This window comes from Lissotriton vulgaris, chromosome 1_1 (assembly GCF_964263255.1).
Source record: "Lissotriton vulgaris chromosome 1_1, aLisVul1.2, whole genome shotgun sequence".
Classification (NCBI taxonomy): domain Eukaryota; kingdom Metazoa; phylum Chordata; class Amphibia; order Caudata; family Salamandridae; genus Lissotriton; species Lissotriton vulgaris.
In genome coordinates, this window is record NC_141685.1 from 1307278101 (window position 1) to 1307300236 (window position 22136).

At 43.8% G+C, this 22136-nt stretch overlaps 1 protein-coding gene across 1 annotated transcript in view; it reads right to left on the reverse strand.

The window, feature by feature from the left end:
• Positions 1-22136, reverse strand: part of SOAT2 (sterol O-acyltransferase 2) — a 461869-nt gene that overhangs the window by 308589 nt on the left and 131144 nt on the right. The window contains exon 4 of the mRNA XM_086965618.1: positions 18258-18311. Coding sequence (XP_086821744.1) covers positions 18258-18311 — 54 coding nt within the window. The remainder of the gene's footprint in view (positions 1-18257; positions 18312-22136) is intronic.

The following is a 22136-nucleotide window of genomic DNA, read 5'->3' on the forward strand; positions in this document are numbered from 1 at the left end:
CCTGCACCTTTTTAACGATATCAGCCGAGAGCTTAATAAAAAAAAATATTATTTTTTTCTCCTACGAGCCAGGTATCTTTTAACCATCACTTTCCATTACCTCACCACTCACACTTATTTCCTTCACACACATCAACACATAGTCCACTTTCAGTGCTCCTACGTAGTCGTGAGTCGTAGCACGCCGCATCCCGTAGAGGGGTGCGAAGACCCCGATGATGAAGCATGACACCAAAGGGCCTGTTGGTGTGTGAGGGGTATTTAAAACAACACTGTGTGCTCCCCACCATTGTAGGGATCCCCACCACTACCAGAGTGGATTCCTTTTTGTTTATATATATTATTTACAAAGGTTTACATCTACAGATTGAATGCTGTCACAAAAGACCTACCTTTGCATGACCCTGAATTACTATATCCCTCTTTTACTTTGAATGCACCTCTGCTCACCTTCTATGCTTCTATTCTACATATAAAGCTTTTTTTTTTAAACCATTTGCTTCTCATATTCACCCCCCCCCCATGACCACAGCTAAGTCACTAATGTGCCACAAAGAAACGAATGCATGGAATCGTTTCCTTTAGCATGCAAGGCTAACCCCTATAACTAATGGACTGACCACTAACTTTGGGCTTCTGGGTAGAGTGCTACTCGCCGTAAGTTTCTTCATTGCCTCGTCAGGGGTAGTAAATGGTATTTAAATCAACTCAACTTAGGCAGACTGTCCATTACTGATTTCTCAAGATTCACTTCAGATCTGCTAGATAGACCTTTAGCTTGTCTTTAGTAAGGGCACCGTTCTTCTTCGCAATTGTTACATCTAATTCCATTTGGGAGAGAGGTGCTTCACATGTGGAGTGAGAAGTACGTTTCTATATCTCCCTTGGAGAGTTTATGGTATTGGGACATATAATAAGCCCCCCAAACATGAGGTTGTGCCTCTGACGAAGGGGCGATGGGGTTCTGTTCTTTCTCTCTGTCTTCTTTTCCCCTATGAACTAAGGAATTAATTCATCATTTCTCTTCCCAAAGGTCTGTTATACTTGGCATACCAAGTTTGGACATGTGTGGGTAATGTTATCCTCACGGTGCCACAGTTGTGTCCTAACCCTAGTTGTCTCAGGCTTTCAGAATGCAGGCTTCAGTCACAGCACTCCTCTCTTTTCCTGAGATGGATCAAGATTGTTTGGCACCTCCCCCCTCTCACCTTTGGCCTGCCCCTACATCCCTGATTTGCACCATCTTGGCAGGCTGTGGCGCCTGCTGTCTCGCTTCTCCTAGCTACTTCCAACTGCAGTAGTTCTCAGTGGATGTCACAACGGCCTCTCATCTTTGCTGCATCTGTGGTCTTTGGTCTCTATCGTAGCCTACCATGGATTGCTTCCCCACCGATCTCTGTATCTTCATTCCAGGCACTCTGGTTGCTAGGTCCTTAGATTTGCTTTCATTGCTCTAGGACCCTGCCTTCCTGACAAAGTTAGGTTACAGCATTCAGCAGTCCAGACTATTGTCTGTCATCAGATAGGGCTGTGTCTGTTGGTCAGTGCTCTTAAAGGCCACTTGATTCAGGTTCAGGGCTTAGTACCAAAAAAGTTAGCCTCACCAACATTTTGGATTTAGATTTGAACCTTTATCGATATGGAAAAGGAGGAGTATGTGTACAAAGATTCAGTCAAAAGACTGGAGAAACATTTTACAGTTCAAGAAGAGTCCAGTTGTTAGAGGTATCAATTATTTTCAAAAGAACTAGCAAGACGGATTGTAGAAACATATGTTGCAGCACTAAGGGCACTGGCTGCATATTATGACTTTGATATGTGATCATTTGGTGCTAAAGTGCCTTGATAAAATTTTTCAACAAAAGCTTTTAACCTGCAAGATGCATCTCTCCACAAGGCTATTAAAGTAGCCAACAGTATTAAACCATCAGTGGTAGCGGCCACGGTGTTGAACAAAAGTTGGAATGGCGTTTGTGTTGTGTGCACTGAAAAGAGTGGGGAATAGGGAAACTAGAAAATGCTTTATAAACAAGCATGGTTATTGGTTTGAGTGATAACTGTACCAATTGGAAGGGTCTTTACAGGGTCAGACTGGCGTATGGGCTTATATGGCAGTGCCCGATGGGCTACTTTAACAGATCAATGTGTGGACTGTTTTTTTCAGTTATGGGAAGGTTTAATAGCCAGATGCGCCATTTTTTATCATTCATTTGCCTGATATTTTCCCTTTTTTAGCTGTATGCTTCGCTAATGGGGGGGGGGGGGGGGGCACTGTGTTTTTGATTCCTGGGTCTATTTTTTATCCAGTCCTACCGTGCTCTCAGACCATGGGCAATTCTGAGTTCTGCCTTAAACTCAATAAAGTTTGTAGTATTACTGGTGAATTTCACCAGTCTGAATCATGCAGCTGGAGAAAAAAATTATAGTCAATGTTTTCAGAGTTGATTGACAATTACGTAGATGGAATGTTGGAATTATGGATTGGACTGTAGCTATTGATGTACGAGAGATGGTAATGGATGACGAGCATTTCCAAGATCCCATTGTTGAGTCCGTTGTTGATGGGATTGTGTTTGATATATAAACAAAGAAGGTACTTATATTACCGTAATTTTTGAGAGGACATCAAAGTGAATAGCAGCGTACTTTAGAAGGAGGGGTCACCAGATTTTTCCATTTCTAGCTGACTGGCTCATCATAGGTTCATTGTTCCATTCAGCGAAACAATCTACAAGAGCCTGTCTTGGGCCTAGAATTGAGCAAGGGAAAATATGCCTTCAACCTTACAAAGAGATAACATTTCTGGGAGCAATCCTGAACACAGACTTATGCTAAGGCCTTTCCCACAACAGAATCATTATAGCAACTAATGAATTTAGCAGCTTCCCTTTCAAAAAGAAAGTCAATTTCTGTTATAGATGTTGTTGTAGAAGATGATGTCCTCCAGCATTCCTTTAATACCGGTCCCCTTCAAATGAGTCTATTAAAAGAGGAGTTGGAAACATAGTGGGTTCAGACTTAAGGAACTTTTGAAAAAAATCATCAAGATCACTCCTGAAATAAGATTGGCCATATTCAGGTGAATAGAGACAGACAATGTCTCACCAAGCCTGAAATTCATTTACCACCATCTTCAGTTGTGATGACCGCGGATGCGTCCCTGGAAGGGTGGTGCACACATTTACAAGACCTCAAAGTAGCAGCAAATGGGTCTTTCAGGAAGCAAAGATGCACATCAGTCTTCTAGAGCTGAGAGCTGTGGCTCTGGGTCTTCAGTCTTTTCCCCCAAGAAAAAGGAACTCAGTGGTGCTAGTCTGTACAATGCACGTATGATGTTCTACCTGAACAAGTAGAGAGGAACAAGATAACACATTCTGTTGAGGGTATCTCAAAAGAACTGATAATAGTTTCTTCAACAACAAATTACCTTGAAGGTGAAACATGTTCATAGGACAAACAACCAGCGGGCAGACTCTCTCAGCAGAATGTCAAGGGCGTAATACAAGTTGAACTGCACCAGCACTAACTATTGAGGACCTTTAAAAATTGGGAATCTTCAAACCTATACTTATTTGATACAGCTCTCAACCACAAATGTTGATTCTATGCCAGCAGATTCCCATAAAAGGGACAATTCGGGTACACATTTCAGATAGCATGGTCAGGGAAATCTGCTTATGCATTCACTCCCTTCCCATTGATATTTAGGCTTTTAAACAAGATAAAGTGAGAGCCATGGTGGATAATTCATGTGGATCCAGCATGGCCAAGGCAAGAATAACATAATTTTTCCCTAAGGGCAGTAACAGGAATTTTACCACTGAACAAGGGAAAAACTGTCCATCCAACACTGAAGTTTCTCAACTTAACAACTAGGCTCCTGACTACAACAAATTCCACCTCTTAAATATTCCTCAAGGACACATATTGCATTCCTACAGGGGACTCACCTAACCACAGTAGAGGTCACTGAACTGCAGAGTAGAGGGAGGAGACAGATATTTGCGACAGGGTATTTATCATATGTGAGAGGGGCCCTTATCTGGATTAGGTCCGGTTCTCTTTCTCTGCCACATACACTCAAGTGCATAGGGACGTGAGCTATGTTTTGGTAGAGAGCAGGCTTGATGGTTGTTAGAGCTGACAGCCTTAGGTTGGTCTCCTCCCAAACTTTTTGCCCCTCTCCTACATTTTTGCTGATCTCATTTTATTTGGCCTTAGGACTCTGTGCACTAAACATTATTTTTTTGTAGATGTGGCACCCCGAGGGTAGGCCCTAAACAGCCCATAAGGCAGGGTGTAGTGTATTTAAAAAGTTGGACATGTACTTCAAACTTTTACATGCCCTGATACTGAAAATATCTTAAATTAGTTTTTAACTACTGCAAGGCATACCTCTCCCATAGGATAACGTTAGGCTACCTTCTTACATTTAATAAGAGATAACTTTCGATTGGGAGCACGTTGGAATGTTGAGATTGGTGTCCAAAGAATTCTAATTATAAACCCATTTTAATGGTAACATCGGATTTTAAGTCACAATTCTGAACATGCCACATTTAGAAAGTTAGCATTTTCTTGTCCCAACCCTTTGGTGCCTGCAGCTTTTTTCCTAGGCCACATAACTAAGTATAGCTGAAAGTTGGTCTTTAGGCATTGCTCCCACACAGTGAGTCAAAGGGGGAATAGATGTGGGCAGGATGGGCCAAGTCTGACTTGATAGGGATGAGGAGCTGTCACCTACCACAACTGTACATCAAAAAGACTGTGCCTCAGCGCTCCCACAAAGGGTATTACGTTGGTCTGTTGTGTCCCCAGGCAAGCTGGGGTCAAGGCAAGGAGATATGGAAACCCCAATCAACTTTGGGGGTAGAAACCTCAAGACCATCTTTTACTTCAAAGCTGGCACCAAGTATAAATTTTGGACCCTGAGACCCAACTCTTCAGTACACCTCCTGTGCTGCTCTTCTGCAAGAAGGATTGCTACTCTGCTGCCCTGCTGCCTCAGTGAAAAGGACCGGACCTGCATTTGAATCTAGAACCACCAGAGTGACTGCAAGGGCTAGTTGGCTGGCCTCCTAATCAGAGCCTCAGGGACAGAAAAGGCTCCAACCACGATGAACCCACACCTGGACTCTCTCTGCTGTGAGTCTTGCCCCTCAAGTGGCGTGACCCCTGTCATGTACCCTTAAAATTAGGTCTGAAGGTGCTCTGCCAGCCAGCTGTGGTCTCTTGGGCAGAACCAATGCAGTGTAACGCTTTACCTTGCTGCCACGCATCAAAACCACCACTGTGCGACATCTCGCATTGCAGCTCGCCAGAAGTGCTGCTGCGCAACACATCCCGAGCAAAAGCCTTCGCATTGCAAGCCTCTGTCGATGGCATCCTTGATGACAATGCAGGGCCTTGCATCGCAAGCCCTATCAATTGCTTCATCTGAACCACCGCTGTGCAACGCCTGTCCAATTCAGGACCTCTCTTCAGAGCCTGCAGCTTCTTCTGAACCACCGTTGTGCAATGCATCCTCGACACAGGACCTCACAATTCTCCGCAACCAGGATTTAAGGAACTTCTTTCAGCGGGCCAAACTTGGTCCCTGTCTCTGGCCTGTGCTCCATTGCGGTCAGCCAAAACATTGGATTTTGACTTTGTCCCGGCCTAGCATGACCAGATGACCACAGGTGCTTTGTGCTTCTACGCACTACTAAAAATCTTTAAAATGTCATATCTCCGATGCTACTGATTGGATTTTTGTTGTTTTGGACTCAAATCATTTATTATATTTTGCTATGTTTTTTCAAATTGGTGTGGGTTTTTTCTTGTGTTATGTTTTCTCTTTGTTACTGATGAAGTGCTACATAAATACCTTACATATTGCCTCTAAGTTAAGCTTGACTGCTTTGAGCCAAGCCACCCGAGGGTTAAGCACAGGTTAATTTGGGTTTGACTGTGGCTTCACCCTGACATAAATTGTGGTTGCTGCTTGAGTAGGCTTTCACCCCCTCAACCAGTAACCCAATTTCCTACAATGGCCACAACATTTTACTAGGCTGTGTATATGCACTGAACCAGGACCAGCTGGCATTCCTAATGTCATTGTATTTAACACAAAAATCAAGATGGGGGAGAATGGACCACTTGTCCTGTGTAACCAGGGTCTTAGTTAACGTGGGAGACAATTGTTGTAAAAAAATCCTCATATATGTACACAGGTGATGGGAGGTAATTGTTGATTCTCTGCCTCAGTGTACCGTAACAGCATGATCATCGGGTCTTTTCCTTTGTCACTATGCTGACCTCCGCATGGAGGAAGACCAACTGGTTTCACAGTAGTGGCCAGGAATAAAAAGAGGGTGTGCTCGTGCTCAGATGTGTGGAAATAAAATTTCCTATGTCATATCTCGTGTATTTTTTATTCCTGAGATTTGTGATGTGAGAAAATAAAAACACACTTGTGCGTGTTTAGACCTAGTTACTGGTCTATCACACTGGTGGTGGTCAACATGTTTCAGCCTCATGGGACCTCTAGAGGCTTCGTCAGGACCGAAAAATCTAAGAGCACATTCTGGCTCTCAATGTATGAGGGGGGTGGTTACTCAACACCCTGGTTTTCTGAGGTCAAATCTGTAGTATCTGTACCTGAAAGGAAAAGTATGAACAAAATCACATACTGGTAACAATTGTTAGAAATTCAGTAATTCTTTGCTATAAAGGTAGCAAGTTCTGGCTATCCCTGTGTATCCATATTAGGGTAGGGACAGGTAAGAATATTTTTGGAGCATTTCGCTGGTGCAGGACTAGAAAGAGTTCATGAGGAATTAAACAGCAAGTTCTCCAATGACATATCAGAAAGACATGTGGGTAGTGTATGTTCAGTGTATAATGCGCAGTATCATCAGGTTAAGATATTCTTAAAACTATCATTTGTAAGGAGTATGCAGTGAAGGTCTGTTGTTTAGTGCATTGCTTCCATTGTAAATGTTAACCGTTCCTTCATTGCAAACCAGAATGGGGTGGCAAACATTGTGTGTGCAATTATTTCTATGCAGGAGTGCACTGTATATTAGTCAGGCTAAGTAAAGAGCTAACTGTTCCTTAGTTAAGCCCATCATTGCTCCCATTAAGGAAGTCAAACATTTGCACATAAAGACACAGATATGGTTGCTCTGCGTGGCGAGTTCAATTCTCTCTTTACAAGAGTGCTCCAAGTGTCAGCTAGGCCAAGGTACAGGTTAGCGATTCCTCCGTAAGGCTGTAGTGGCGGTTATCAATTGGTGTTTCTTACAGTGTGTGTCTCGCGCTGATAAAATCAAAGCAAGTCATTAGCATGTTTACGACGCTAGCATCTGGTGAAATAGAGATATAATTCATCAGTGCAGTAACTCAAAAAGATCCCCCTGGTGATGTTTAACAAAAAGTACGGCACAAGTTATTTACCTCCGCTTTAGTTGGATGCTGCTCCCTCAGGACACCAGCAAGCTAGGAACACCTATTGCTGTGGGGAGATGGGAGTGGGTTAGCGGCCGTCTACTCACTGTTTGTAGTATCGTGAAATACACCTGGGCGAGGCTTACCGGTTGCCAGGGTTGGATTGGGATTGAAAATCGGCCCGGACATGCGAAAAAAAAATCGGCCCACATTTGCATTATGCCTTTCCTCAAATGACTGCTTTGGCGTAATTTTATTTAAAAAAGCAAGGGTGGGGGAAATGCACGCGTTAGTTTACACTGCTGAAACACACAGGGGAAACAAGTGAGGCCACTTCTACTCAGGCCCCTTGCCCCCGCTCGTTATGTGCACACATTAATGGGCCTGCCAGCAAGACAAAGGGAGTGATACCTCTGCCTGTTGCTAAACAGGAGGTAATGAGCGCCCATCTGCCTATAGAAAGGCCACTCAGACACCCACTGGGCCGCTGGCTGTTCAAACAATAGAGAAAGCACCCAAATCGGCTCTCAGACTGCTAAAAAAAGCAGCCCACAGCAGGAACTCGGACACCGGCCCCTCGGGCATTGCCCGAATGCCCCCGTTACCAATCCGACGCTGCCGGTTGCTCCTTAGTCATTGCTTGTTCTAGCTCTGAAAGTGGTTCCCCGGATGACGCGGGCCCGTTCAGGGTCGCTTTACTTCATCTGGGTGTGTAGACATAAATCAAGGACTACTGCTTGATAGTGGTTGGCAATGTTGGTTGGCATACAAACCAGTGATAGTAAAAAGACTATGGGTAAAGTTAAACAGAAGAAAGTTACAATGATTTTTGCGTGTAAAAATACCATTAATCTCCTGCACAGAAGACGAATGGTAACATTTAAGTCATAGCGTTTTAAGTGGAGGCTGAGTGAGTATTGCGCTCTTCAAAATACAGAGGGTAGTAATAGCCTATGACACACTAAACATCTGGCACATATGCCATTCTGTTTTTTGTTGTGCCCTTGTCAAGATGTGTGTGGCATGTGTCCAACTGATCTTTTCTAAATAGAAAAGTCACTGTGCAAGTAGCTTCGTGTGTGTGTGTCTGCTCTTGAAAAGGCCTTCTTTGAATAAGGGATATTGAACCAGTATTGGCATTTGGTACCTAAGCTAGCGAGTGCCAGGGGATAGTATCATTCAGTCCTACTTTGTCAGTTTTACGGCGATGGACCCAACGTTGCTCCTTCTCATACAGAACTCGTTCAGCGTTGTTATTCTTGACCGATAAGGTCTCCAGAACTACCCAATTTATGTCTTCTGGAAGATGATTTGTTTCTATGAAATGTTTGCTCATCTTTGTGGTTGCCTTTCTGCATGTGACGTTGCTTCTATGTTCAATGATATGTTGCTTGATCTTGCGGCAAGACATTCCTATATATTTCAGTCCGCAAAGGCAAAAAATCATGTACACTACATGTGTCGTGTTGCAGCTTGTGTAGTTACGTAACTCCCAGTTCAGGTTTGGGAGAAGTTGTAGGTTCTTGGTCACTTTGGTCAGCTTGCACATGGAGCAGGAACCGCATGGATAATGTCCTGTTATGGAATTTAAGTTCCAAGCTGACGTTATGGTGTTTCTTTTAGTAGTGATTCCTGGTCTTGTGTGAACTAGGATATCTTTGATGTTCCTAGTCCTTTTATTGGCAAATCTAGGTCTAGGCCATTTCAGTGTATTCGAAGTGAGGATCTTCCAGTTTTTATTAATGATCTTTTTCACTGCGTTTGCTGATGTGTTATACGTCGTGACACAGGTCAGCAGATCTTCTGGTTCTTTGCGTTGTATGATTTGCAACAAGTTCTCTCTAGGCTCCTTGCGAGTTCTTTTCTGGCATTTCTTTATTGTCTGGATAGGGTAGTCTCTTTTCACGAGTTTGCTTTCAAAATCCTTTGCCTTTTTGTTATAATCTTCCAAGTTGCTGCAGTTTCATCTTAAATGCAAAAACTGGCTGTAGGGTAGATTGTCTCTCAGAGGGCGAGGATGGAAGCTACTGTAGGAGAGTATACTGTTTCTTGCTGTTGGTTTATAGTAAGTTTTAGTTTGTAGTGTGCCATTTCCCGTGAAGATTGTAACATCCAGGAAGTCCAATTGTTTCTTATCAGCTGTACATGTGAATTTGAGACAGTCGTCCCTTGTGTTTATCCAGGTTAGGAACTCCTTGAGCGCTTCCTGAGAGACCTCCATTATCATGATCACGTCGTCTATGTAACGACGCCAGAGTTTAATACTCCCAAGAAAGGGGTTGGTTGGAGTCTGTATATGTTCCTGCTCAAAACTGCTCATGTACAACTCGGCCACACTAGGGCGAAAGTACTGCCCATTGAAGTGCCATGGCTTTGTCTGGATAGGGTGCCTTCATACTCAAAATAGTTCTCACTGAGAGCTAATCTGCAACACTTCAGCACGAAGTGTCTGGGTGTCCTGTGGTTCCAATCTTCGGTGAATAAGATGTCCTCCAAGGTGTCTAAGGTCTTCTGTTGTGGGTGACTCGTGTAGAGGCTTTCTACATGAAGACACACTAGGAGCATTGTTTTTTCATCATAAGGCTGCCCGTCCAGTAGGTTCAGAAGGTCACATGTGTCTTTAAGGTACGTAGGTGTTTTCTGCACTAGAGGTTTCAGAAATTGATCTGCAAATTGAGATAGTGGTTCTAGGACAGATCCGATTCCTGCCTCATGTTTTGAAATCCACTGGTTAATTTCTGCCTCCTCTACCATTAACTCAATAGTTCTTTGTAATCTCTTGGTTGGGTCGGTGGTCAGTTTTCTATAGAACTTCTGGTCTGACAGGAGGCCAAGGCATTGTTGACTGTATCCTTGTTTGGTCAGAAGGACAATAGCTCCTCCTTTGCCTACTCTCTTACAGTAGCTTCCATCCTCGCCCTCTGAGAGACAATCTACCCTACAGCCAGTTTTTGCGTTTAAGACGAAACTGCAGCAATTTAGAAGATTATAAGAAAAGTCAAAGGATTTCGAAAGCAAACTTGTGAAAAGAGACTACCCTATCAGGACAATAAAGAAATGCCAGAAAAGAGCTCCAATCAGCCTAGAGAGAAGTTGTTGCAAATCATGCAGTGCGAAGAACCAGAAGATCTGCTGACCTGTGTCACGACGTATAACACATCCTCAAACACAGTGAAAAAAATCATTAATAAAAACTAGAGGATCCTCTCTTCGAATAAACTGAAATGGCCTAGACCTAGATTTGCCAAAAAAAGGACTAGGAACATCAAATATATCCTAGTTCACACAAGACCAGGAATCACTACTAAAAGAGACACCATAACTTCAGCATGGAACTTAGATCCCATAACAGGACATTATCCATGCGGTTCCTGCTCCGTGTGCAAGCTGACCAAAGTGACCAAGAACCTACAACTTCTCCCAAACCTGAACTGGGAGTTACGTAACCACACGAACTGCAACACAACTCATGTAGTGTACATGATTATTTGCCCATGCGGACTGAAATATATAGGAATGACTTGTCGCAAGATCAAGCAACGTATCATTGAACAAGGAAGCAACGTCACATGCAGAAAGGCAACCACGAAGATTTCATAGAAACAAATCATCTTCCAGAAGACATAAATTGAGTAGTTTTGGAGACCTTATCTGTCAAGAATAGCAACACTGAACGAGTTCTGTATGAGAAGGAGCAACGTTGGGTCCATCGCCTTAAAACTGACAAAGAAGGACTGAATGATAATATCCCCTGGCACTCGCTAGCTTAGGTACAGAATGCCAATTCTGGTTTAATATCCCTTATTCAAAGAAGGCCTTTTCAAGAACTGACACCCACACAAAGCTACTTGCCCAGTGACTTTTCTATTTAGAAAAGATGAGTTGGACACATGCCACACACCTCGTGACAAGGGCACAACAAAGAACAGAATGGCATATGTGGCAGATGTTTAGTTTGTCATAGACTATTACTACCCTCTGTATTTTGAAGAGCGCAATACTCACTCAGCCTCCACTTAAAACCCTATGACTGAAATGTTTCCATTCGTCTCCTGGGCAGGAGATTAATGGTATTTTTACACTTAAAAATCATTGTAACTTTCTTTTGTTTACCTTTCCCAATAGTCTTTTTACTATCACTGGTTTGTAAGCCAACCAGCATTGCCAACCACTATCAAGCAGTAGTCCTTCATTTATCTCTACACACCCAGATGATGTAAAGCGACCCTGAATGGGCCCGCGTCAATCGGGAGAATCACTTTCAGAGCTAGAACAAGCAATGACTAAGGAGCAACCGGTAAGCCTCGCCGAGGTGTATTCCACAATACTACAAACAGTGAGCAGACAGCCACTAACCCGCTCCCATCTCACCACAGCAATAGGTGTTCCTAGCTTGCTTGTGTTCCAAGGGAGCAGCATCCAACTACTTCGGAGGTAAAAAACTTGTGCCGTTATTTTGGTCAAACATCACCGGGTCATCTTTTTGAGTTACTGCACTGATAAATTATATATATTTTTCACCAGATGCTAGCGTCGTAAACACGCTAATGACTTGCCTTGATTTTATCAGCACGACACACACGCTCTGAGAAACACCAATTGATAACCGCCACTACAGCCTTATGGAGGAATCGCTACCCCATAACTTGGAACACTCTTGTAAAGATAGAATTGCACTCGCCATGCAGAGCAACCATATCTGTGGCTTTATGAGGAAATTTTTGACTTCCTTGATGGGAGCAATGCGCGGCCTAAGGAACAGTTAGCTCTTTACTTAGCCTGACTAATATACAGCGCACCCCTGCAGAGAAATAATTGCACACATGATGTTTGCCACCCCATTCTGGTTAACAATGTTTGAACAGTTGACATTTACAATGGAAGCAATGCACGACACCACAGACCTACACTGCCTACTACTTACAAATGATAGTTTTAAGAATATCTTAACGTGATGCTGCTCCGAATTATACACTGCCCACATGTCTGTCTGACATGTCATTGGAGAAATTGCCATTTCATTCCCTGTGAACTCTTTATAGTCCTGCACCAGCTAATGAGCCAAAAATACGCTTGCCTGCCCCTACACTAATATGAATACACAGAGATAGCCAGAGCTTGCTACCTTTATAGCATAGAATTACTGAATTTCAAACAATTATGTTACCAGTATGTGATTTTGGCCATACTTTTCCTTTCAGGTAAAGATACTACAGATCTGACCTCAGAAAACAAGGATGGTGATTACACCCCCCCTCCTACACTGAAAGCCAGAATGTGCTCTTAGATTTTTCGGTCCTGAGGAAAGCAGCATAGAGGTCTCATGAGGCTGAAACTTGTTGACCACCACCAGTGCAATAGACCAGTAACTGGGTCTATACCCGCACAACTGTGTTTTTAGTTTCCCACATCACAAATCTCAGGAATAAAAAATACACAAGATATGACGTAGGGAATTTTATTTCACACATCTGAGCACGAGCACTCTCTCTTTTTATTCCTGGCCCCTACTGTCAAACCAGTAGGTCTTCCTCCATGCAGAGGTCAGCATAGTGACAAAGGAAAAGACCCGATGATCATGCTGTTACGGTACACTGAGGTGGAGAATCAACATATTCCGCCCATCGCCTGTGTAAGTATATGAGGGTTTTTTACAACAATGGTCTTTCACGTTAACTAAGACTCTGGTAACACAGGACAAGTGGTCCATTCTCCCCCATCTTGATTTTTGTACTAACCATTCTAAGCCGAATGGATCACAGCTTCTCCTTTCCTCCTCATTGATGTTTTGAGTCATTGTATTTAAGCCAGATGGCTGATAAACAAGTGGTCCTCTGTGATGACTGTAACTGTGTCAGTGACAAAGACCTAAATCACTCCACATAACTGCTTTGATGGACATAATGCGATAAAACGGCCAAAGGTTTTTCTAATTGGATAAAAGACTGGGGTCTGACCAATATTTGGAGGTTCCATCAATGAAGTGGCCAAGACTATTCATTCTACTCTAGCCTATATGATATCCATGTGCACTTAAGATGAAATACTATGGGGCATATTTACAATATTTTGGCATAGGGCAGCGCCGCAAGCCTTCTAGCTGTGCTGCTCTACGTCAAAGGAAATGGGCAGGAATGCGCTGTATCTACAAGACATGCAAAAACAACAGTTGATGGACAGAATGCAGAACAATGACATACATTCACCCCAGTACAGAGATATGGGCCTAAATCCATTGTTTTTTTGCTCACTATGCCATTCCAGTTTGAACCCAGCCATATGCAATTCAGTCTTGACCCTGTGCCCCATGGGAACAGTCCAGCCCGAACTGCCAAGCCAAGTCCTTCCTGGACTGGAAACAAGCATCCTAGGACCGGTTTCAGGCTTTCAGCCCTCATCAGCCAAGGATAGCTTGAATCCAGTGGCATGGAGAGCACGGGACTCACGTCTGAGCATACCCATCCCATTCGAGGTGACAAATGCAAAAGCAACAGTTGATGGACAGAATGCAGAACAGTGTCATACATTCACCCCAGTACAGAGATCTGGGCCAAAAACCATTGTTTTTTTGCTCACCATGCCATTCCAGTTTGAACCCAGTCATATGCAAATCAGTCTTGACCCAGTGATCCATGGGAACAGTCCAGCCCGAACTGCCAAGCCAAGTCCTCCCTGGACTGGAAACAAGCATCCTAGGACCAGTTTCGGGCTTTCAGCCCTCATCAGCCAGGAGAGCTTGATTCCAGTGGCATGGAGAGCAAGGGACTCACGTCTGAGTATACCCGTCCCACTCGGGTGACAAATGCAAAAACAACAGTTGATGGACAGAATGTAGAACAATGTTATACATTCACCCCAGTACTGAGATCTGGGCCTAAATCCATTGTTTATTTGCTCACCATGCAATTTCAGTTTGAACCCAGCCATATGCAAATCAGTCTTGACGCTGTGCCCCATGGGAACAGTCCAGCCTGAACTGCCAAGCCAAGTCCTCCCTGGACTGGAAAAAAGCATCCTAGGTCCGGTTTCGGGCTTTTAGCCCTCATCAGCCAGGATAGCTTGATTCCAGTGGCATGGAGAGCACAGGACTCACGTCTGAGCATAACGGTCCCACTCGGGGTGACAAATGCAAAAACAACAGTTGATGGGCAGAATGCAGAACAATGTCATACATTCACCCCAGTACAGAGATCTGGGCCTAAATCCATTGTTTTTTTGCTCACCATGCCATTCCAGTTTGAACCCAGCCATATGCAAATCAGTCTTGACCCTGTGCCCCATAGGAACAGTCCAGCCCGAACTGCCAAGCCAAGTCCTTCCTGGACTGGAAACAAGCATCCTAGGACCGGTTTCAGGCTTTCAGCCCTCATCAGCCAAGGATAGCTTGAATCCAGTGGCATGGAGAGCACGGGACTCACGTCTGAGCATACCCATCCCATTCGAGGTGACAAATGCAAAAGCATCAGTTGATGGACAGAATGCAGAACAGTGTCATACATTCACCCCAGTACAGAGATCTGGGCCAAAAACCATTGTTTTTTTGCTCACCATGCCATTCCAGTTTGAACCCAGTCATATGCAAATCAATCTTGACCCAGTGATCCATGGGAACAGTCCAGCCCGAACTGCCAAGCCAAGTCCTCCCTGGACTGGAAACAAGCATCCTAGGACCAGTTTCGGGCTTTCATCCCTCATCAGCCAGGAGAGCTTGATTCCAGTGGCATGGAGAGCAAGGGACTCACGTCTGAGTATACCCGTCCCACTCGGGTGACAAATGCAAAAACAACAGTTGATGGACAGAATGTAGAACAATGTTATACATTCACCCCAGTACTGAGATCTGGGCCTAAATCCATTGTTTATTTGCTCACCATGCAATTTCAGTTTGAACCCAGCCATATGCAAATCAGTCTTGACGCTGTGCCCCATGGGAACAGTCCAGCCTGAACTGCCAAGCCAAGTCCTCCCTGGACTGGAAAAAAGCATCCTAGGTCCGGTTTCGGGCTTTTAGCCCTCATCAGCCAGGATAGCTTGATTCCAGTGGCATGGAGAGCACAGGACTCACGTCTGAGCATAACGGTCCCACTCGGGGTGACAAATGCAAAAACAACAGTTGATGGGCAGAATGCAGAACAATGTCATACATTCACCCCAGTACAGAGATCTGGGCCTAAATCCATTGTTTTTTTGCTCACCATGCCATTCCAGTTTGAACCCAGCCATATGCAAATCAGTCTTGACCCTGTGCCCCATAGGAACAGTCCAGCCCGAACTGCCAAGCCAAGTCCTCCCTGGACTGGAAACAAGCACCCTAGCACGGTTTCGGGCTTTCAGCCCTCATCAGCCAGGATAGCTTGATTGCAGTGGCATGGAGAGCATGGGACTCACGTCTGAGCATACCCATCTCACTTGAGGTGACAAATGCAAAAACAACAGTTGATGGACAGAATGCAGAACAATGTCATACATTCACCCCAGTACAGAGATCTGTGCCAAAAACCATCGTTTTTTTGCTCACCATGCCATTCCAGTTTGAACCAAGCCATATGCAAATCAGTCTTGACCCTGTGCCTCATGGGAACAGTCCAGCCCGAACTGCCTAGCCAATTCCTCCCTGTACTGGAAACTAGCATCCTCGGACTGGTATTGGGCTTTAAGTCCTCATCAGCCAGGATGGCTTGATTCCAGTGGCATTGAGAGCACGGAACTCACGTCTGAGCATACCCACCCCACTCGGGGTGACAAATGCAAAAACAACAGCTGATGGACAGAATGCAGAACAAAGTCATACATTCACCCCAGTACAGAGATCTGGGCCTAAATCCATGTTTTTTTTGCTCACAGCTCACCATGCCTTTCCAGTTTGAACCCAGCCATATGCAAATCAGTCTTGACTTTGTGCCCCATGGGAACAGTCCAGCCTAATCTGGGGCACTGTTAAAAACCATGGGTGTTGCATGGGAACACCCACAGCAACACCCATTGAACGCCCTTCCACGCAGAGTAAGGCATTGCCTTGATCCATATTTACAAGGCCAGGAAAAGCCACACAGGGTGGCTTTGTAATTTTGGGCTGGCACACTCCAGAGCGTCACAAAAATGACACTCTGGTGGCATGAAAGCGCCGCAAGGACATTGTAAATATGCCCCTATGTTCTGGACAATTATGTCAAACTTTGCTGAGTTCAAAATACCTGGGCAGGACTTTGTCAGACCACATCTCACCTTTTGGTGACTCTACACATTGGGAGACCTCCACAACCGGTACTCACTTGGAGGCTTCACCCTAGGACGTTGACCTTTGCCTCTTTCATAGCACAAACTCTAGCACTAAAAGTCTAGACCAACACTCCCCTATTCCATCCTTGAGCATTACCATGCATGAATATTGCCGTGCTTGTAATAATCTACTCAGTCGCCACTGACCACCATATTATTTTTGGCGTTACCCTTTTTCTTATGTGGATCCCCGTGGTGTCGCTGCGCGCTGCTGAGGAAAACGACATTGTTATTTTTTTTTTACTTTAATCGCTCGTGCTGCTGTGCAAAATGTAAATTAAGGCAGACTGCAGAATGCCTGAATTAGTTAGTGGCAACTGACGCAGTCTAAACTATGAGCTTTGCCCACGCGCTGTTCTGCTCTTCCTTCTAGTTTTTTTTGATTCGTAGATGTTTATCATTGTCCTCCCCATCTTCTGCCTTAACTGCGCATTATGTGAAATTGAGTATCACATTCTTTACACCACATGGTTAGTGCAGCCAGATACTGTGAACAATTCACACATGCAGAAGGAACGTAAGCACTACGCTATCTGAATCAAGTGCTTACCATAGGCACACCCTGCATACAAACATAAAAGTATAATCGAAGGCTGGCTAACATTTACTCTAGAAATCTAAGGATGGCCAGATTTGGAAGATGCACAAGTTGGAGGGTAGACACTTTCCACGTGCTACTAAACAAGTGAGAAGCACAGTGCACTGGAAAAGAAGTCTAAACTGATTGTTCAAAAGAAAACTGGAGTGCAAAGAACATCCTTCTCAGAGAGGGGTTTAAATGAACACATGCTTGAGTAATGTATGAGTGACAATGAGCACTGGCATAGGAAGGGGGGTGCGATGTGTATCATCACTGAGGGGTGTGACAAAAGGGCAAAAATATGTGTTTTTAACACATATTTTTGCCATTTTGTCAAGCCAGGGGTGACAAGAAATGTTCCGCACTTGTACCACCTGACCCCTTTTTTTTCTAACATGTTGCACAGCAGCACATGCTCCTGTGAAGCGTGGCGTAAAGTAAAAAAAAACGCTATGTCAATGCTTTGCATTGTTTTTTCTTTTTATTTTAAGCTATGTTGCTCAGCAGCCTGCCCTGCTGTGCAACATCTAAAAAAACATTGACAAAGCCAATGGATCTCACGTAGGCGAAACATATTAGCTTTGCCAATGCGTGTTCTATTTCCTCACCCTTTCGACATGTCCACCTCATATCTCACCATTTGTCCAGCTGGAATTGCCTTTAATATTCCAAGTCTTTTAATTTCCCTTCATCTCCATTTACTATCATTTTCTTTTCCAGTCTTACTATCATTCGACTATGCTCCACCGCTTCTGGTATTTGATAGACTTATTAATGCTGTTGTTTCATTAGACTTGTTCCTTGTAGTCCTCTTCTCGTATCTCTTTACTCCATCTTTCACTTTCTCTTTACCCTGTCTTACTCACTCTACTTTCCCATCCGGCCTGATGTGGTTTCCAATAAAAAAATTTTTTTAAAAGACCATTTACTTTGCAAAATACATGAAAAGATTCTCCCAGCTCATACTCACTCTAGAAGTGATTGTCTCTCGATAAACACTTTCTGTTTTTCTATTTCTTGATTCCTACAATGCAAAAAAGAACTTTGTTATGACATACAACAAATGTGTGTGAAATGACAACCACCTATAGACAATGATTTTTAGTCTCATAGAATGTAAAGGTAAGTTTTGGGCCAGGCCTTCATCTTTCACCTATGAAAGAGGCACTTTCTTATCTAGGAGTAGTAACTGCAAGAACGCTCCTCGTGGGATACTATTCCTCAGTAGAAACCATATCCATTTCGCCCCCTTTAAACAAGGCCCTATACCTTCTCTAAATTGTCAGGACTAACCCTCAAGTGTTTCGCAAGAACATCTCGCATCATCAGGGCAGTATTCTTGTTGCCATTTAGAAAAATTAAAATAAGTTCTAAAAATAAATCAAAATCGAAGAAACTGCATATGGAGTTTCAACAATAGATAGGTTCTAATCCATAGGTTGATTCCCAGGAGCTCCACTATTTTAAATAGTAAATCATGTTTATCTTAGTTATAACCTCAATCTCTACTTTATTTGATACCCTGATCTCTCTCCTAAACATACTGCTGAGTATATGCCTGCAGAGCAGAAGCGAGTGTTTTTTTAGTACTGTAACTCCAATTATTATAATATGATGCAGTTTTGTATGTTCCGCAGCCTTACAACTGAGAGAGCGCAATTTGAATGAAAAGTATATCCGTACCATATTTACAAGCATATCGCATAAACGTAGAAGTTGTAACATGAAGTAGCACTTGTAGCGTATAAGTTAGCCGATGTAACTTAGGTAATAGGAAATGTATTTGTATTCACTTTAGAATATGCCTTAGAAAGACCGTATATATAGTGGTCTAATATAGAAATGTATAGAAATGCTTAAGAACGTTAGAACGTGCTAAACTGAATATACGTATGTAATCATTAGACGGAGAAAGAAGACGAAATATGAAAGCGAAGAAATGTGTAGACTGTATAGCACTGTGTAGAAACGAGAATAAACGTTGTATTTTATGTAACATGGATTCAAGTATAATCACCGATTCGCTAATTCGATATATATGTATGTGTGTTAAAGGTTATACTGTGTAGAAGAAGGAGTTTTAGAAAGTGTGGTCATGTGTGATTTTAACCTAACTGACCAAGGGTTCGCAAGAGCGTAGTCCGCTGTATGTAATTTAGTGGGCTCACAGGAATAGGGGATAGCCTTGATCTGTACGTGCGAGACAAGAGTCAAAGGTCTTGCTAGATTTAAGGTGACAATGCTGGACGAAGTTTATGGCCTAAGTGAGATAAGAGACGCTTGGAATTTGGGTCTTGTTTAGAAATGACCGTTCACAGGACCAAACGAGGTTACAATCACAACACGAATGAATGGAGTTCTGTTGAGGTGATAGACTTTGCTCTGAAAGTGTCATCTGGAATGTCAATGAAGTCACCAGCACGAAGACGAAGATGGTGCCTACGAAGCAAGGTCAACTTAACGGACGACGCGAAGAGATGAAGCAATGGAAAAACCCAAGAATGAGAGCATGTGTAAATGTATACGTGGTGGGCGTCAAGGGGCGTTCCACCCATACTGTGATTGTGTATTTAGGGATAGTACCCCGGGGAGAAGTTAGGGCAGAACAGAAGATCAGAGCGCAGATGGCCTGAGGAGTCATAGAGAGAGAGAGCAGAGCGCAAGAGAGCAGTAGGCCGAGGACCCTTAGAGAGCGGATGGGTAGGCAGAGAGGGTACTGTTTCTCGATATAAGTTACCATTAGAGGCTAAGAGAGTTTGAACTTCTTTGGAAGTCAAACTGCTGACACCTTTTTTAGGTAAGGAACTTGCGAAGTAGGGATGTCACCTAGTATAGAGTAGGGACAGATTTAACTTGTTTTTCTCTTTTTATAGATGACGCAACGGATCCACTTTGTGTCTATGCTTTTTAATCTGTTGATTCTGGAATTGATTTTAATTGTATTCTTTTGTAGACTTAGATTCTTTAGGGAATTTATGTTCCTTTTAGTTCCTGTATACTTGTTGAATCTTATCCTGAGAGGATTGTATATGCATTTGACATTAATTTTATATTAAACTTTTAAACTTTATCAGTCGTAAGTGGTTCTTCAGAGTTGCGTCAGTCTATGGGGTTGATTTAACCTATGTGGGTTTGTCTTTTACTCAATGACAGAAAATAATCGATCCAAAAGGAAGAATGAGATAGGTATCTAGGTCATCAGAAAAGGTATCAAAATCTCATTCCCCGCAGTTGGTAGCAGAGGATGGTTTTCTTCTTGAGGAAGACAACCTAGGTCAGGTCTAGATTGCCCCAAGGTCCCTAGTCATCGACGACCAGAAGAAGAATCCCTGCCGAAGAAGGTGCTGACGGTGCGAGAGAAAAGCAGCAGAGTCGGTCGAGAGTGAGTATAAGGGTCATGCGTTGCCAGATTGCGGTGTTATGTGTTGTACTTGTGTTGTAATGTCAAGCGGAGTTGAATGCCTGTAGTGTGATTGAGGGAAGGTTGTGAGCGCGCGCAACCGGAAAAAATCTTAAGATCCAGAGAAGGGCTTAAGTGGTTCGGGTGTATCGAACACCCAGAGTAATTGTCTACCATTGTAAAGGGGGTCATGAGGTACCATTGATCGCCCGAAGGACCGATGATAGGGGGAGTGACAGAGTGAGTGTATGAGTAACGGACGCTGGTTGGACGTTTACTGTGTGTAAGTAACCTATCAGTTAAGGCGAGCGTCTGAACGTGAGAGGAAAGACGTCTCGTCAGTCGAGGTGACAATTACAGTTAGACTGTGGACGTACAGTCAAGAAAAGTGATCGCTTGGACGGAAGTAGTCATTTTTCGGCGTATGAATGAAAACGCATGCAAGACCGTGAGACGAGCTGAGAAAGGAGGGGAACTGCTGCAGAGGGGACGAGTGACGTCAGCGTAGAGCCGCGCTGAGATTGGTCGGTCAGCGTAGAGTCGCGCTGGGATAGGTTGGTCAGCGAGAGCCGCGCAGGGATTGGTTGTTTGTCATCGGGAAGTAAATAAGGAAGAGAATTAAAAGGAAAATCGTAAATTTTGAAAATGAAGTGTTTTAAACGTTTAAGGGCGATCTTTAAGAGAGATAGAGGAAGCTTGTATGCAGGGGAAGAAGCTCCACCAGAAGGCACACCAGCTTATTATATGGCTGTGAATGTAGGGTTACACTCAATACTATGGATCTCCGAGTGGAGTAAGCTAACAGAAGGAAATGAGGAACTGACGTTCCCGAGATACGGGACGTTTAGGATAGAAGCATTGAACCAACTGAAAGAGGTAATGCTCGCAACGAGACCTCTACCGAGGCCAACACAGTTCGAGGCCCTTAGTGCATGGTTTAGAACGGCACACGAAAAGAGCTTGAATAGGCGCCAAGAAAGAGTGAGACGATCGGTAAAAGCAGTGCAGGATGCTAAATGGGATGATGAAGCTAAAAAATGGAGGGTGCAGAAGATAGAAGCAGACAAACTGTTCACAATGCTAGAGACTACGGGAGAAAAGAAACCTCTAGAAGAAGATGAGGATAGCGAGCCGGATGAGGATCTAATAGAGAGGCTATTATTAGATAGACCACCACCGTACAACAGAGAAGCCGAAAGTCTCGAACTACAGCAAGGGGATGGGGCTAGGTGGGGGGAATATAAACCGCTCCCCACATCAGAGTGGGATCCCAAGAAAGGTGAGGAAGTACCTCAATCTAGTCCCGTACAGAGAGTAGTAGGAAGATTCGTGGTCCAGAAGGTGCCAGAAACACAGCATGCAAGGTCGTATCAATTGCTGGATGCTCTACAAGTACCTGTTACCATAGGTCCTATAGTGTCAATCTACAACCCGGAGGGAGTCCAGCAG